This window comes from Lentinula edodes (genome assembly GCF_021015755.1).
Source record: "Lentinula edodes strain Le(Bin) 0899 ss11 chromosome Unknown C8R40scaffold_1, whole genome shotgun sequence".
NCBI lineage: Eukaryota > Fungi > Basidiomycota > Agaricomycetes > Agaricales > Omphalotaceae > Lentinula > Lentinula edodes.
The window spans coordinates 109890-126000 of record NW_025764307.1 but is presented as its reverse complement, the minus strand read 5'-3'; the positions used below and the strand labels follow the sequence as shown (position 1 = coordinate 126000).

The 16111-nt window shown below is 45.8% G+C and overlaps 4 protein-coding genes across 4 annotated transcripts; 2 read left to right on the top strand and 2 right to left on the bottom strand.

The window, feature by feature from the left end:
- Nucleotides 1-30: 30 nt before the first annotated feature.
- Nucleotides 31-4840, top strand: C8R40DRAFT_1075639 (SNF2 family N-terminal domain-containing protein). Its single transcript, XM_046226885.1, has 16 exons — nucleotides 31-216; nucleotides 301-960; nucleotides 1045-1468; nucleotides 1524-1898; nucleotides 1960-2102; nucleotides 2167-2298; nucleotides 2355-2439; nucleotides 2513-2681; nucleotides 2784-2977; nucleotides 3033-3271; nucleotides 3329-3483; nucleotides 3539-3717; nucleotides 3769-3886; nucleotides 3943-4046; nucleotides 4107-4588; nucleotides 4644-4840. The coding sequence occupies exons 1-16, from the start codon at nucleotides 211-213 to the stop codon at nucleotides 4761-4763; spliced, it is 3585 nt and encodes a 1194-aa protein (XP_046091979.1). The 5' UTR covers nucleotides 31-210; the 3' UTR covers nucleotides 4764-4840.
- A 510-nt stretch (nucleotides 4841-5350) lies between these two features.
- C8R40DRAFT_2158 (kinase-like domain-containing protein) lies at nucleotides 5351-7574 on the bottom strand. The gene is made up of 6 exons (XM_046234371.1): nucleotides 7501-7574; nucleotides 6501-7440; nucleotides 6072-6447; nucleotides 5904-5986; nucleotides 5708-5840; nucleotides 5351-5647 (listed from the first exon to the last, which is right to left on the bottom strand). The coding sequence occupies exons 2-6, from the start codon at nucleotides 7371-7373 to the stop codon at nucleotides 5430-5432; spliced, it is 1683 nt and encodes a 560-aa protein (XP_046091978.1). The 5' UTR covers nucleotides 7374-7440; nucleotides 7501-7574; the 3' UTR covers nucleotides 5351-5429.
- Nucleotides 7575-9702: 2128 nt separating this feature from the next.
- On the top strand, nucleotides 9703-11189 carry C8R40DRAFT_1075633 (mitochondrial carrier domain-containing protein). The gene is made up of 6 exons (XM_046226884.1): nucleotides 9703-9859; nucleotides 9962-10054; nucleotides 10115-10331; nucleotides 10389-10645; nucleotides 10701-10870; nucleotides 10923-11189. Exons 1-6 carry the CDS (start codon nucleotides 9770-9772, stop codon nucleotides 10990-10992), a joined length of 897 nt encoding a protein of 298 aa, XP_046091977.1. The 5' UTR covers nucleotides 9703-9769; the 3' UTR covers nucleotides 10993-11189.
- Nucleotides 11190-11348: 159 nt separating this feature from the next.
- C8R40DRAFT_1064684 (uncharacterized protein) lies at nucleotides 11349-12861 on the bottom strand (the record flags this gene model as incomplete). Its single annotated transcript, XM_046225573.1, has 2 exons — nucleotides 11349-11425; nucleotides 11517-12861. 2 exons carry the CDS (start codon nucleotides 12859-12861, stop codon nucleotides 11349-11351), a joined length of 1422 nt encoding a protein of 473 aa, XP_046091976.1.
- Between the last annotated feature and the right edge of the window lie 3250 nt (nucleotides 12862-16111).

The window sequence follows — 16111 nt, the reverse complement described above, 5'->3', positions numbered from 1 at the left end:
TCCGAATGCTCTTGACACTGAGGCACAGAATGTTAACGAAATTCCTATTCAACTATTCGACCGATGTTTAGAGAGTTACATAGACGGCGTACGCTGTGGCATTCGCGTGACAGTCACGTTCGTCACGTTTACGCTCATTTGTCGCGGCATTATTAGTTTAGCTCTTGTTTTCTCAACAATCATCACGAAGACGAATAGGCCGAATTAACGATGAGCGTGAGTCAATCCTTTTTGACGCGTCCTTCCACCCCTGATTTGTCGATTACTTTGCGTGTACTATCTACAAAAAACGACAAACAGACGTTTACAGCGGTCGGGCCTGACGACGAGCTCCTCTCGGACGTAGTGCCGTCCAACATCGTGTCTAGACAGCCTTCTACTGGTGCAGATGGCGAATCCGAAGCTGACTTCGATGATGATGAGCTGGCCTCTGAGCCAGATGAACCCGTACCTTCCAAAGGCAAGGGCAAATCTAAAGCTAAGGGAAGGAAATCTACCGGAGGTGGACGAAAAGGCGCCTCAAAAGCTGCTGAACACCAACTCGCCGATCAACGTGTGGAGATGGACAAAGCTAAAGAGGCCGACGCAGTGAAGCGGTACTCCTACCTTCTCGGCCAGACGGAACTGTTCAAACATTTTGTTGATATCAAACGAGCGAGAGATTCAGAATACGCTGCCTTACTCGATGCCCAGCAGGGAAAAGGGAACGGGAAGAAGAAGGGAAAGAACGGGAAAGCTGGGAATGGCGGTGCACGTCATCGTAAGTCAGAGAAGGAGGAAGATGAGGAACTGCTCAAAGATGGGGAGAAGGAGCTTGGTGGCGCAGAAGACATGCCTATGGTCTTTGAGGAGAGTCCTTCGTACATCGAGGGCACAATGAGGCCGTATCAACTGCAAGGGTTAAATTGGATGATTTCGTTGCATCATAATGGCTTGAATGGAATTTTGGCTGATGAAATGGTGGGTTACGGCCTTGGTCACTCTTCCATTTGGCTGGCGTCGTATCAATATCTTCTTTGAACTCAAACTGACAATGTTCTTCAGGGTCTCGGAAAAACCCTCCAAACGATTTCCTTCCTCGGATACCTTTATCACCACCTTTCTACCCCCGGTCCCCACCTCATCATTGTTCCGAAGTCCACATTGCAAAACTGGGCACGAGAATTTGCTCAATGGACTCCATTCTTCCGTGTGGTCATACTCACCGGTTCCAAAGACGAACGACAAAGCATAATTCAAGATCAGCTCCTCGCTTTTTCCCAAGGAGAAGAACAAGATGGTAGCCTCGCTCTCCCCTTTGACGTCCTCATCACCTCATATGAAATCTGCCTCATTGAGCGTTCAACGTTGAAGAAATTCTCATTCCAGTACATCGTCATCGACGAAGCCCATCGAATAAAAAACTCTTCCTCACTTCTTTCTCAGATTGTCCGAGCATTTGCATCTAGGGGAAGGTTACTCATCACAGGTGCCATTTTGAATTATCACCCGCTTAATGCCCCTTGTCGCTCACTATACCCTAGGAACACCCTTGCAGAACTCGTTAGAGGAACTGTGGGCACTATTGAATTTCATTGCCCCCGAAATTTTTGTTAGCTTTTCGGATCTAGACTCATTCTTGAACAAGGACGATGCTCCTACTGCCGCCACAATCACAACCGCGGACACGATTGTGAACAATGCATCTGAAAAAGACCCTGCCGCGATGGAGGTTGATGGCACTGAAGTTGAGCAGAAACCAAATGAAGGAGAAAACCAAAGCGTAGCTCAGGGAAAGCAAAAGGAGCAAACAGACCAAGAAAAGAAATCCCAAAAAGTTGTTGAAGCATTGCACAAGATTTTGAGGCCATTCTTGTTGAGGAGAGTGAAAGCGGATGTGGAGAAGGGTTTGCTACCCAGTAAGCGTCGTTCTCCTCGTACTCTTTCTGTTTTCGTTTACCCTAGTGCCTTTGTCCATAGAAAAGGAAATCAACATCTATGTGCCCCTTACTCCGATGCAGCGCCGCTGGTACCGCTCAGTCCTCGAAAAAGACATTGACGCTGTGAATGGTTTGACTGGAAAGAAGGAAGGGAAAACACGCTTGATGAATTTGGTTATGCAGGTATATTCAAAGATTTGCTTCATACTATCCGCCAGGATTCTTTTGCTCATAACCTGGTCTGTAGCTCCGCAAAGTAACCTGCCACCCTTACTTATTTGACGGTGCAGAGCCTGGGCCTCCCTACACCACCGATGAGCATCTCATAGAAAACAGTGGCAAGATGGTGATCTTAGACAGACTATTGGTAAAAATGAAGGTAACCGCACTACGCACTATCGCAATATTCCTGATATTGATGCCTCCTCGTCCCAGGCGAAAGGATCGCGTGTACTCATTTTCTCTCAAATGAGTCGAGTGTTGGACATTTTGGAGGATTATTGCCTTTTTAGGGGATTTAGTGCGTTTGCTCTCTCTCATCGCTTGGGTTCATCTTCTGCTACCCTCTTTTGCTAACATATACGATTCTGAAGAATACAACCGGATCGACGGTGGAACCGCACATGAAGATCGAATTGTGGCCATCGACGAGTATAATGCCCCCGGCTCAGAAAAATTCATATTCCTCCTGACGACTAGGGCAGGTGGATTGGGAATCAACTTGACCACAGCAGATATAGTGGTGTTGTATGATAGTGACTGGTGTGTTGTCTCTCTCATCTCTCTTATCGGTATCGCTCGATCCGATGATTAGCGACCGGCTTGCCCTTGTACAAACATGACCATTGACCTTGCCTTTGACAGGAATCCACAAGCAGATCTTCAAGCTATGGATCGTGCTCATCGTATAGGGCAAACGAAGCAAGTTTATGTCTACCGCTTCATCACCGAAGGGTCAGTTGAAGAGAGAATGTTGGAGAGGGCTGCCCAGAAACTTCGGCTGGATCAGTTGGTCATCCAACAAGGCAGAGGTGGACCCTCCGGCGCGGCTCAGACAAGTAAGCCTGATGTTCAGGATAGATCCTTGAAAGATTTCTCTGACCGGATAAGCAGACAAGGCAGCAAACAAGGACGAACTCTTAGAAATGATCACACATGGCGCGGAGAAGATCATTCACGGCGGAGACAACGGTGATTCTGACGACCTGGACATTGATGCCATTATCGCAAAGGGAGAGGAACGGACGTCTGAACTGAACTCAAAGTATGAAGGTCTGAATTTGGAGGATTTGAGTAATTTCAAGAGCGATGCGAGTGTGCAGCAATGGGAAGGAGAGGATTTCCGAAGTGGGGTGAGTCTAATGTATCGCGATGCGGTCTTTTATCCTTTGCTCACGTTCTTTATATAGCGCAAAGCTCTCAATTTCAACCTTCTGTCCCTCTCCAAGCGGGAGCGCAAATCCAACTACTCCGTGGATAACTACTTCAAAGACACATTACGAGCAGGTCCGAGCAAAATAGAGAAAGGTCCCAAATTGCCCAAAGCACCGAAACAAGTCACTATGTAAGCTCAACACGCTTAATTTCATCCCGGCAGATGACTTACTGTCTCACCCTAGTCAAGACTTTCAATTCTTCCCACCGGAGCTGTCTGTGCTACAAGAGCGCGAACTTGCTGTGCACAAACGTCTCAATGGAATTCCTGCCACGGTCAGAGAACCCACCGCTGAAGATACTGCAGATACGCTGGCAGAACTAGAGATCGAGAGGCAACAGGAGCAGGAGTTCATTGACACTGGTAAGTCCAAGCTTTACTATTGTCTATTACATGGGCTGAATGAATGCACAGCGGAGCCTCTTGTCGACTCGGAAATTGCGCTCAAGGAATCTTACCTCGAACACGGCTTTCCAAATTGGAGTAGGAGGGATTTCCAGCAGTTCGTGAAGGGGTTAGAAGCATATGGCTGGTATGCTGGACTGTAACTATTCAGAACACTCGTGGTCTTACAAATTTCATCATCAGGGATCAACCTGCGGAGGTGTACGCAGCCGACATTCAAGAGAAGACCGCGGAAGAGGTTGAGAAATATTACAAAACGTTTAAGAGGAAATGGAAGACACTGAGCGGTGTGTATAACAGTTTTTCTGTAAGAAGCGAGACTGACTTCGACAATTATCTTGAAATAGAATATCCTCGTATTGAAGTCCGAATCGCTGAAGGAATTGCCAAACGTAACAAGCGCTCCAATCTAGAGTTCCTCCTCGACCAAAAGATAAACTCTGTACGGTATCCTATGCAAGAACTTGAGCTGAACTACCCGACTACGAAGGGAAAGGTGTATTCAGAGGAGGAGGACCGGTACCTCTTGTGTCGACTGTACCATTATGGGTTGAACTCCTCCGGCTCATCGGCTAGTACCAACGGAGCGGGGGCGGGTAGTGGGGGCGCAGGACTTGGCGGGATTGGCGACGCTGAAATCTACGAGAAGATTAAACGAGATATATCTGAATTTCCCGTCTTCCGGTTCGACTGGTTCTTCAAATCACGTAGCGCGGCGGAGCTAGGAAGGAGATGTAATACCTTATTGGCGATGATTGAACGGGAGGCAGAAGCAGAGGAGAAGGTTCGACAAGAGGAAGAACAAAAGAAAAGTGGTTCTAAAAGCAAAGTCAGTCGCAGATCATACCTTAAACTTATTCAGAGTCACTGATTCAGGCCTGTAGAAACGCGGCGCGGATGAAATTGTAAAAAATGAAATAGCATCTTCGAGGCCTGCAACACCGAGTGGGTCTGTAACGTCGGCTTCAGCGGCAAAAAGGCCTGCGAAGAAAAAGAAGACATAGAGTTCAAATTATGCTTTTAGTATATCGTAAATCGCCCTGTAATACCTCCAGAGTACATAATTTATTTGATTCATTCATCTCAATATTCAACACGCTGTCGAGTGGACACGATCGTAAGAAAGGAACTCAAAACAACGTGAGCGTGTGTAGATTGGCACTTTCTTAGGTTCAGTCTTTTCGACTCTTCAGCTAACGACAAAAGAACGGTAGAACAAACCAAGAACGAACACATGTACACCTGTACCTCGTCCACTCTTTCTGGAAAATTCTTTCATCATGGCGGATTTCGCACTGTTACAATATTAAACATCGAGCTACACCGAGGGAGCTACACCGGGGTTAATATCAATATCGATAAGCTCATGGGTAGTATGTTCCGCTTAGTCCCTGAAAAAAAACTGTGTATGGAGGTACCAGTGTTCACACAACCCCACAGTATCATAGCGTTCCGGACCACGTCCTCAAATCTATCTCATCTTCTCTCCCTTCATCATCCATCCAGCTCATAGCCAATAACTCCTTTGGACTCATCCTTTCACTAGGGTTTTTCCGTAAACAATGGTCCACAAATTGCGCAGCCTCCCCCGCTGTTCGAGGTCAGTGGAACGTTGATTAAAGTTGGAATGCGTTGTAGTGGAGTTGACGTATACGATAGTCATAAGAATGTCAATTTTTATTCGATCCAGAGAGCGATATATCCTCACCAAAATCCTTGGAATGCGGTATCGAAGGGGTAATTAGCGCCGGTGGCAGTTCCCGTACGATGTGGTGCATTAATTCCAGAATGGAAAGTGTACCGACGCCACCGTGAACCGAAACCCCTTTTGACTTACGTCGACTGCGTCTGGCGTGCGTCGTTGGGGAGAGTGTGGCGGATGGGGCAGCTGTTGAGGGGGAAAGCGAATTCAGTAGGGGAGAATAGAAGTTGGGGAAGATATACTCGCCTGAGTCTAATGGACTATCATCCACCTCCGTATCGGCGAACGGGAAACATCCATGGGCAAGCTCGATCAAGGTAATTCCTAAACTCCAAACATCCGACTTGACTGAATAGTCGGAACCTTGGATCCGTTCAGGCTATGGTTTAAGAAACATTCATAAGGCAATTATTTTATAAGCAAGAGAGAATAAAAGACGCACACTCATATATACGCTTGTCCCTACAAAAGTTTTTGCGACACTATTTTCTAACTCGCCACTCACGCCGAAGTCGCAAAGTTTGACTTGACCTGAAAAGCAGGGAATCGTCAGCAACCATTTCATTCGAGAGGAAATTTCGCGCGGTGAAATTCCGAAAGGAGGAGTCACCTTCCGAGTTCAGCAAAATATTGCTTGGCTTAATATCCCGATGCAATACGCCCATAGCCTCATATAAATAAACTAATCCCCCTAAAACTCGTTTCGCCGCCTGTCTGACTATACAAATAGGTATTGGGCCTTCAGTCGATTCCTCAGCACCTGCATCCCCAGTCGTAGAGTGACCGTTGAATTTTGAACGTCCGATAGATTTGTAGATTGAGTCAAAAGAACCCTTGTCCATATATTCCATGCAAATGCAAATATTGGGTTCAGAAATAAAGGCGCCGAAGGAGGAAACGATATATGGCGAAGAGCATGTATGGATTATATGCAGTTCTCGTAAGATCTGTTTGCGAATGGATGGTTTGGCGTCAATGAGAACGATCTGGGTACAAATTCAATTAAAGAAGGATAGTCCAAGGAGGGTGAACAACAGACCTTCTTCGCCATGATTACTCCACTAGCAGCATGCTGAACCTTCATCACACTCCCCCCGTTACCCATTCCCAACTCCGCCAGATTTCGGAGATCATCCTCCTGCAGCGGCCCAGTGTTAAGTACGCGGTCGCGATCAGAAAGACTGCGGCAATCTGCTGATTCCGCAGTTGTAGCTGCAGACATAGATGAGGTGATTGAAACGTCGCTGCCATTAGATGCAAGGCCACTACTAATCAGAGTCATGCTTGACGAAGAAGACGACAGCGCAGGCCTTCTTTCGTTAACTTGCATTTGCTCTAACGCCGTAGTTAACGCCGCCTGCAGATTTTGCCTCTGTGTCGTCGAACTTTCAGGCGTCATCAACACGCTGGCCGAAATTGGAGGTAGGCCTGACCCGAGACCCACTGCGCCACGACCAAAGGGACCTTGATTCGAAAGACTCAAGCCAGTATTATGAGGCTGGGCATTATGTACGTCGATAGATAGTATGTGCTTTGGACGTGAAGGCTGGCCTGGCGCGTTACGCGTTGGAAGCGGTGGTAAAGGTAAAGAGCTGGTAGGAGGAGATGCAATAGACAAGGGAGGCGTAGGCAGCTGAAGATTGAAGTTGCGTTTTTTGCTAAATGATCCGGAAGGAGTATTATTAGCTGTCGGTGGTGTCGGTAGTGCGGGTCGAGGAGGAGTAGCAGATGCAATTCTAGGAGGAGGAGTAACAGGTATAGGTCGAGGAAGAGTAGCTGTGCGAGGAGGTAGTGCGGGTCGAGGAGTAGCAGATGCAATGCGAGGCGGAGGAGTAGCAGGTACAGGTCGAGGAGGAGTAGCTGCCGGAGGAGATGTCGGTAGAGACGGCGGCGTAGGTAGAGCGCGAGCCATTGAGTTATGGTGTGATGAACAAATTACAGTATGACAGTCCTATAGACACTTTCCAGTATGATCGTCCCTATAATGGCAGATAGTGTAAGTCTGGCATTGATTTCTTGTTAAGTCATGCCATATTCACCTTTCCAAGCCCCTCCTGCTGATCAGAGATCAGTAAGTACTGGTGGGAGTACTTGAATAAGTTATAACATCGGAAGAAACGGAAAAAAAGATGAGCAGGGTTGAACTTGGTTGAACGTCAAAGCACTGCCGCCATCGCCATCACAATGCAACAACAAAAGATTGCCGTTATCAGAAAAGGCAGTGCGGGACCACCCTGAGTTCCAGATTTTACTGGTCACGGCCGCGAGGAGCCGCGAGGCGCAACCTGGCGCAACAGGGCGCAACGTGTTTCAGCAGGTTTCATCTGCACCGCCGGAAAGCCGCAGCTGCCAATATATAGTAAGTACGGCGATGCAAGAATCAGATGGCGGATCACTTCAGTTTGTACTGAATAAGCGACAAGCGTCTGACTTCCTTTTATGTAAAGCATAGTAAAATCCTTTTTAGAAAACCATCATATCTGTTGAGAATTATCACCTTTTCATTAGATAGCGAACAGTCCCCAGATGTCACCTCTGGCTTCTATTCATCTGATCTTGTAGCTCACATTTGAGGTTTTTTGGCGGGCCCACTGGAGTCTGCTAAGCTCTGATAAGTTGGTGATGCGTTGGAGTAGGTTTTGGATGATCTGAGGGTCAAGTGGTGTCTTTTTCCACGAGTGATAGGCCTTATAGGCCTCACCTCGGACCGAACTCACAAGAATTTCCCTCGATGCAGTCCCAATGCTAGGTTCGGTTAGTATAATCTTCATTCTTCACTAAGTTAACCCATTAATGAAATTAGTTCATCCCCTCCTTTTCCAGTGCTGAGTGAGGCTGAGCACCACTGCTTTCTCCATCGCTCGTTAGCAATTCTACAATTATGGATCTCGACAAGCTTGTGTGTTGCTCTCGTTCTTATTTCTCTTTGCGGCTATGTGATGAGATGTAATGCCATGTTCACACTGTCTCTTGGTGTTCAAATATTTTATTCTACCCATCGTTTTTTGTCCATCGCCCCCTTAGTGTCCGCCGTGTTTTCATCGTCAACTCGTCGTCAGGTCTGTCACTTCTACTTTCTTTGTCCCGTTTGGCGCTCGCATTCCACACGTTGCCCACTCACGATGTTACTATTTTCTTGCGCTCATTTTGTCCTTTCTCGGCTGCCGCTCTCCTTTGCGTAGCTTTTGTCGATGTCAATGCGTCACTAATCAATTCCGAAGACGGGAAGTGCAGAAGTCATTCAACCACAATATTCAACATCAGGCTTCAGACGCACACCCTGGCTCTATAAGATATATGCTCGAGATACAACCAAGACAGGTCAAGGGCAATTGGCCTTTTGCATTGGGATCCATAATTGCTTTCGCTGTGCGGCCCCTGGTACGGTTAACCACACCGGACTTCAAAATGTTGTTCCTATTTTTGGACGCAGAAATGATGGGTTTTTCACGTTGAATGTTATCTCCTGGGCCCTGGCACGTTCTATCCAGAAGTAGGAACACAGTTCGCTGAAAGCTTGTTCGATGTGAGGACCTCGACGGCCTAAGGAAAATTTCAAACACTTCCAAGTGTGTATATGTCAACCCCTTTCTCCACTGAAGGTAAAGGCAAATCCAAGAGTTAAATTCTCCCACACAGTACACTCACATCGGCGACTCTTGCGCGACGAGGACGATGCCACAATACCCTATATCTTCCCCAACCAAACTTTGAGTCCTCATTCTGACGAAAGAGGTCTTGAGTCCTCGCGATCGCGTAATGCTCTCCTGTGACGTTGAAGCCCGGACTTGCAGATATAAATAATGCCGAAGAGAATGAGGAGGGAGGTACGGATAACGGAAATCTGTTTAGCCTTCGTGAAAAAGGCATTCGATAGTTGTATGACAATCTTAGAATCGTTCATTCCTGGGTCTCGAATGGTGGCAAGTTCTTGACTTGATCACTCTACGAAGGGCGCATTCTCTGTCTCATACGACTTGTGTAAGGTTGGAGGGAACTTGTCTATAATAGATGAATTTTCATTTGCGTTTTTGTCAACTTGAAGCCGTTTTAGCGCCTTGGTTTATTTGTCCGGTCTGCACTTTCATAGCATAGCGTAGGTTTATAACCTTTCTACGCTACTTGCATAACGCTGCTGGTGTAAGTGGAAAACGAAGGAAGGATTCTGAAGGATTTTAACTTTGAGATTAGATATTATAAATCGTATCTAATCACGTACCCACGGATTTAAAAAATTGCTATCTCTCGAGTCAGCCGTCAAGTCGCTGTCTCCCGATTTTAACTTTCCTCCGTCTTTATATCACCACTATGTCCAAAACCATTAAGGATCTCACCGCTGGGACAGCCGGAGGTATTGCTCAAGTGCTTGTCGGGCAACCATTCGACATCGTCAAAGTGGTAAGCAGTGTGCTTTTTCAAAATTTATGTATGGAAAATATTTATGTTCAAAGACGTTATCAACGTGCTGCTCCTGACGTTCCTTTATTTGAACGTTGAAAGCGAATGCAAACAGCCCCGAATGGAATGTACTCTGGTATGATGCACTGTGCAGGAGGAATCCTTAAAAACGAGGGGCCTTTGGCGTTCTACAAGGTATTTCTCATATAGCCATTACCTATAACTCCGTTATTCACTGGCTACTTCTTCGAACAGGGCACTCTTACACCCCTTCTCGGAATCGGTGTCTGTGTCTCAATCCAGTTTGGTGTTATAGAGTACATGAAGCGTCTCTTCACTCATCGGAATATCGCTTCCGGTATTGGAGAGTCGACAGGCAAAGATCTCAATGCGGGTCAGCTGGTTGCATCAGGCGTTGCAGCAGGGCTTGCCAACGGTTTTGTGTCCGGTCCTGTGGAACATATTCGTATCCGTGAGTCGCGTTTTGCAAGATCGTTCATTGCGTTATTTATGCCTATGGTGTATCAAGGTCTTCAAACACAACCTTCAATCAATCCGCCGTATAACGGCCCGTTCGATGCTATGAGAAAGATCTACACCGCACACGGCATCGGAGGGATCTTCAAAGGTCAAGGCGTAACATTCCTTCGTGAAGCTACAGGATACGGAGTTTACTTCCTCGCTTACGAAAAACTTGTTCAGCGGGAGATGCGGTTAAAGGGAATAAAGAGAGAAGAGTTAAGCCCAATGAATGCTGTGCTGTATGGGGCGGCAGCGGGTTATGCTGTAAGTGTTGGCTTTTGTTTCGATGACCTTCAGCTCACGAGGCATCTGCATATAGCTATGGGCTGTAATATACCCTATTGATATGATAAAATCCCGGATGCAGACAGATGGTTTTACTCCTACCACTGGTAGAAAGTATGCCTCCTCCCTCGATTGTGCAAAACAGGTGTGGCGAAGTGAGGGTCCGAAAGCGTTCTTGAGAGGGCTTGGACCAACATTGATCAGGTTAATACTCTTTGTGTTCTTATCTAATTGCTGCTATAACTGAGGATTACAGGTCCCCATTCGCTAACGGTGCTACATTCCTTGGATTCGAGATGGCGAATCGATTCCTGAACTCTCTTTGAGGTATTCGGTGCTCCACTGTATCTAGTGGTGGGGGTCCGTATTGACAGAACCCTCGATTTATATCAGATTTATGTAGATAATTCAGGTAGAGGATTGCATAGTTAGAATTAATTAAGTCAACCGCATAGTTACTGCAGATACCCATAGATGCGCGTGCGTAATAATGACTATGTTACACTTCGAACTAAATCTGTCCGATGGGATTCAACAAATAATGAAATAGGGAAACGAACTTGATGTGAATAATTTGGAGTATGAAGGAATAGCAAGGAAATGGGCGAATTGATCCCCTAGAAGAAATCTCTAAACACGCGATTACGTTTATTTAGGACTTGCCGCGCCAAGTTGTAAGTGCTCAAGAACGACCGTAACTTATATTCACATCCAGGAAGAACGTCGAGTAGAATGGTGTCAACTGCACGAGGAGCAACGCTGGGCCATGATTCGTTGTGCCGAGAAAATTCGTCCAAGGGAACGAACTGGGCAGAGGATGTCTCGATATGCAATAAATCCAACGAGGAACAGGCAAGTGTGTGGCCGGGGAAACCCTGATGGTTCACGGGCGACACAGTCACCAAAGCTCTTAATGAGGCGATATCGGGATCAATGAAATGAACCTTCTTGACCGACGAACAGTGCAGAAGGAAGTTGAGAAGTATAGGGAGGGGAGAATCATCCTCTCTGTGTTCAGCGAACGCGTCCTCAAGGTCGTCATAATCAGACATAGGAAAAGATGGCGAACGGAAAGTAAGCTGTGTGAGTTTTTTCAGAGGCCAGTGGTCGATCATGTGCAGGTAAAAATCTTCAAGAAGCCACATCGTCGTCATGACACTGTGCTCATCATCAAAATTTGAAGAATTATGGTGGGTCATGTCGTAAATTTCTAAACTTGACAATTTCGGGACTTCAAGATACGTGGTGAGATTGATCGCAGCATGGAGGAAGGAGAATCCCACAGAAAGGGTCTTCAAATTGGGTAAAGTGACCTTGACGTGGTCTCCTCTGAGAGGCGCTGCTGCCCACAACGTCAAAGATTGCAAGGAAAACTGGCTCCCGAGCAATAGAGCCCTAAGCTCTTCCTGGTTCGGACGGCGATTAAGTGGAAGATATTCGAGGTCGAGCTCGACCAAATTACGGGGAATGAGTTGATTCCAATTCTGGGGTACTCCTTGTAGAGTAAGGATACGAAGGTTAGGATACATCTTGGTGTTCAATTCATTTGAGGGATTCACGCCACAAGGACATTCGATAGCAGACATATTTGCGTCAAGCTCGAGATCGAAATGAGTTTGGTGTCCCCATTGAGCATTGTCTCGTGTCACGTTCCAGACTTGCAAAAGTGGCATCGGAACACCGACGAGAGCTGCCCCTAAATCCTGGATAGGCTGCCAGACGTCCGAGAGTATTTCGACGGTTCTAAGCCGAGCTGCATGGGTAGCTAGGATCCGAGAGAGGATGGCGACATGACCAGGTCTCCAAGAAAAATTCGACAAATTTTGCGCTTCTGACAATGTAGGATCGAAGAAATCGGACTCAAGAGCTATACTAACGTCAATGGGTTTGGCTCCTGAACGACGCAGAAGAGTCGATACCCAAGGAAAAATCAGCGATGTGTGGGTTTCCTCCACAAGTAACGGGTCGTCGAAGCGGACACTCATGTCAACTGAGGTCTCCGTTACGAAGATGTATGTCCAGAATATCGAGGTGCTTGTCGTGAGGTGGCGCCATCGACGGCAGACTTGAGAAACAGCGTGCAAGGTGTCTTGCTTGGCTATCTGCGTTGCGTCGCTATAATGCAACGCATAGAATATTTCCAACTGGATCTCGTTAGGGAGAGAAATCATTATCGAGGTATCCGTATAGAACATCTATGTGAATATAGTGTGTTCAGTCCCTTGTCTTCAAAGGTCGAAGTACTGAGACCGACACTCACAGTGTTGTATAAATCCTTCGCTATTATTCAGTTGGTGGAAGAAAGAGAGTAATCAGTAATTTCTGCGTTGAATGCTCTTTTATTCTTGCTCAACGCATTGTTACGAGAATTCGTAGATAGCCACCCGGAAGGTCAATGAACATCCCTATATTGGTCCAAACGCGCCAGCTTGGATTATTTTTTTTGGCAAACCGCAAGGTCAAAGCGATACCCACAGACAAAACAATGCCTGATCGGGCGGGGCGGACCCCAGGGCATCCTGACAATGGCGGCGGCGGAAGCACAACTGGATTTTGAGGAATGGCCTGGAATGGCGAGCAAGGGATATACTTGAGTTAGCTAAGGTTAAAGTGCCACTGACACGGGACGCAAAAGCAATGGCAGTTCAAATGAACTGCCATTAAGGCATCACAGTTGGCATCCGGTCGTGACCGGTTATGTTGCAAGCGCAGCGGTCCGTTCGATCATGAACCTTGATAAATAACAGAAAACAACAATGTAAATTCCAAGCTGAATATATAAGCTATGTCCCAAAATTCTGCAAGTCATTTGTTTACTCCAACAATCCTCTTTATGTATGCAGTATAAGAAGACCATCATAAGGTTGAGGTTAGAATTGTTTTACAACTAAGCCACAAAACCAGTTTATACAGGCTGGTAGACATATCCCACATACATGAACATTATCTCACACTACATGCTTCAAATAATAGAGTTGATTGTAAGATGAACCTATCAAATTTAATTCATGATTTTTTCTGTTAGCTGAAATATTTGTAGAAGTTGTTTGTAAGGCATAATTTATCTGTTCAGGTATGCATATTTTTCTGTTACTCAGAGGTGGTTTGCTGACAATGTGCAAATGTTACATAAGCTGAGCAACTGTATAAACAGTTTTACACTTATCAACTATTTCTGCAATATTTTGAAAGGTCTCAAAGCAATGGCAAAATGTACATTATCTGTAAGTAGAGGCTGGTAAGCAACAATCTTATGCAATAAATGCACTTCTTGATGGACTATTTGAATACTTGCTCAGCTGGACAGCACTATCATTGACTCTAAAGTTATTATAGAGTCCTGGATTGGCAAAATTTCTAATCATTTGCAAAACATTTCTTTTTTTTCTGCATCTCCTTTTTTTAGTTTTGTTTGAAGCTAAAAACACCATTAATTTACTTAACTTACTAAGGCTGCTACAGTTAGACATCAATAAATAATGAAATTGCTGCACAACAAATGTTAGAATATAATCACGTTATATTCAGCAGCAATGGCAGTAAGAGATAGAGTGCACACAGCACTGTAGTTGATCACACAGATCAAACGATGAAGGAGTAGAGAGAACTACTAATTCGACAAGACAAATACTACAGGTTTATATACAAGTCCAAGGTAGACGATGTCATGTTACAGCTAAACATAGCGAGAGAGAAAGGAAGTACAATACGATGTATCCTACTGGTAGTCCTATAGTAATAGTACACAATGGTGGGATTGATAACACAACGGTGAGACTAATAACACGATAGTGAGATAGTGGTTTGTAACAAGAGAACGATGTTCCATAGATGGTATGTGAGTCATCAAATGTTAACACTCCCCCTCAAACCTTTGTTAGTCCCATGGACACAGCGAAGTGTTTGGCCTTAAGAGATGGAAGCGCCTTTGTAAAGATGTCTGCAGTCATGTCCTCCGTAGGGCAGTAAACAAGGCGGATCTTTCCTTCTTTGATGACATATCAGATGAAGTGGTATCGAATATCAATGTGTTTGGCTCGGGCATGGAAGCGATCATCTTTAGCAAGAGCGATGGCGGATTGGTTGTCGGCATTGAGAATGATTGGTTTTGTGATAGGACCAAATAGTTCCGATAAGAGATTCCTAAACCAAATTGCTTCCTTGGCAGCGTGAGTCAAAGCAATATACTCAGCTTCCATGGTTGATAATGAGATGGTATCTTGTCGCTTGGATGACCATGACACTGCTCCTCCGTTGAGCATGAAAACGTATCCTGAGATAGCATGTCTATCCTCCTGGGACATTCCGTCAGCATCCGTGTATCCTTCGATTTCTGCTTGTGTTCCTCCGAATGTGAGCCATAGGTCTCGGGTGTATTTGAGATATGCATAAACACGCTTTACAGCATTCCAGTGAGTAATTCCGGGGTTCTGCAAAAACTTTGCTAGTATGCCGACTGCATAAGTGATGTCGGGTCGAGTTGCTACTGATAAGTATTGTAGGGCGCCAACAGCTTCTCTGTAGGGCTTGTCGCGCATGTATGTGATATCCTCGACGGTAGTTGGCATCTGGTCCTTGGTAAGATGTATGTGTGGATCGAATGGGATGGAAAGGGGTTTGACATCTGCAAATCCATATCGAGATAGGATCACGTCAATATATGCCCTTTGGGATAAATGAATGGACCGTGTATGTAGAGATCGGCGGATCTCAATCCCTAGTAACCAGTGAATCTCTCCAGAATCGACAACTTCGATCTGGTCCCTGATCTTCTTCTTTAGAGTGTCCATTACAGCCATGGTCTTGGTAAGCATAGTCATATCATTGACGTGGATGAATATGATACAAAAAGGGTCAGTTCGATAGAATACGGCATGATCGAAATTTGACCTGGTAAGACCGACTGATGTCATGATCTCCCTGAATCTCATGTACCAACGGCGACCGGCTTGTTTAAGTCCATAGAGGGCGAGCTTGAGTTTAAGCACTTGTCCTGCTTTAACTTCAATGTCGACACCTGGTGGTGCCTTCATGTAGATTTGTTCATTGTTGTCCAGTTTACCATATAGATATGCCGATTTGACATCCATCTGGTGAATAAACATGTTCTGTTCGGCTCCTGTGCTGAGGATGGCTCGAGCTGCTGCTAGCTTTGTGACTGATGCGAACGTTTCATCTGGGAAGTAGTCAACGTCTGGTATCTGGTTAAAACCTCGTACTACTAGTCTGGCTCTGTGGCCTGTGACTTTTTCTTGTTCGTCTCGCTTGGTCCTGAATACCCATTTCGATGTGAGGATATTGGCATCATCAGGTGGAATGACAATATCATATGTCCCGCGCTGTTGTAATCTCCGGATTTCCTCATTCATGGCTTCCCGCCATTGAGACCAATCGGGACGTCGCATTGCTTCTGCAACTGATGTGGGGTCAGCGACGATTTCACCT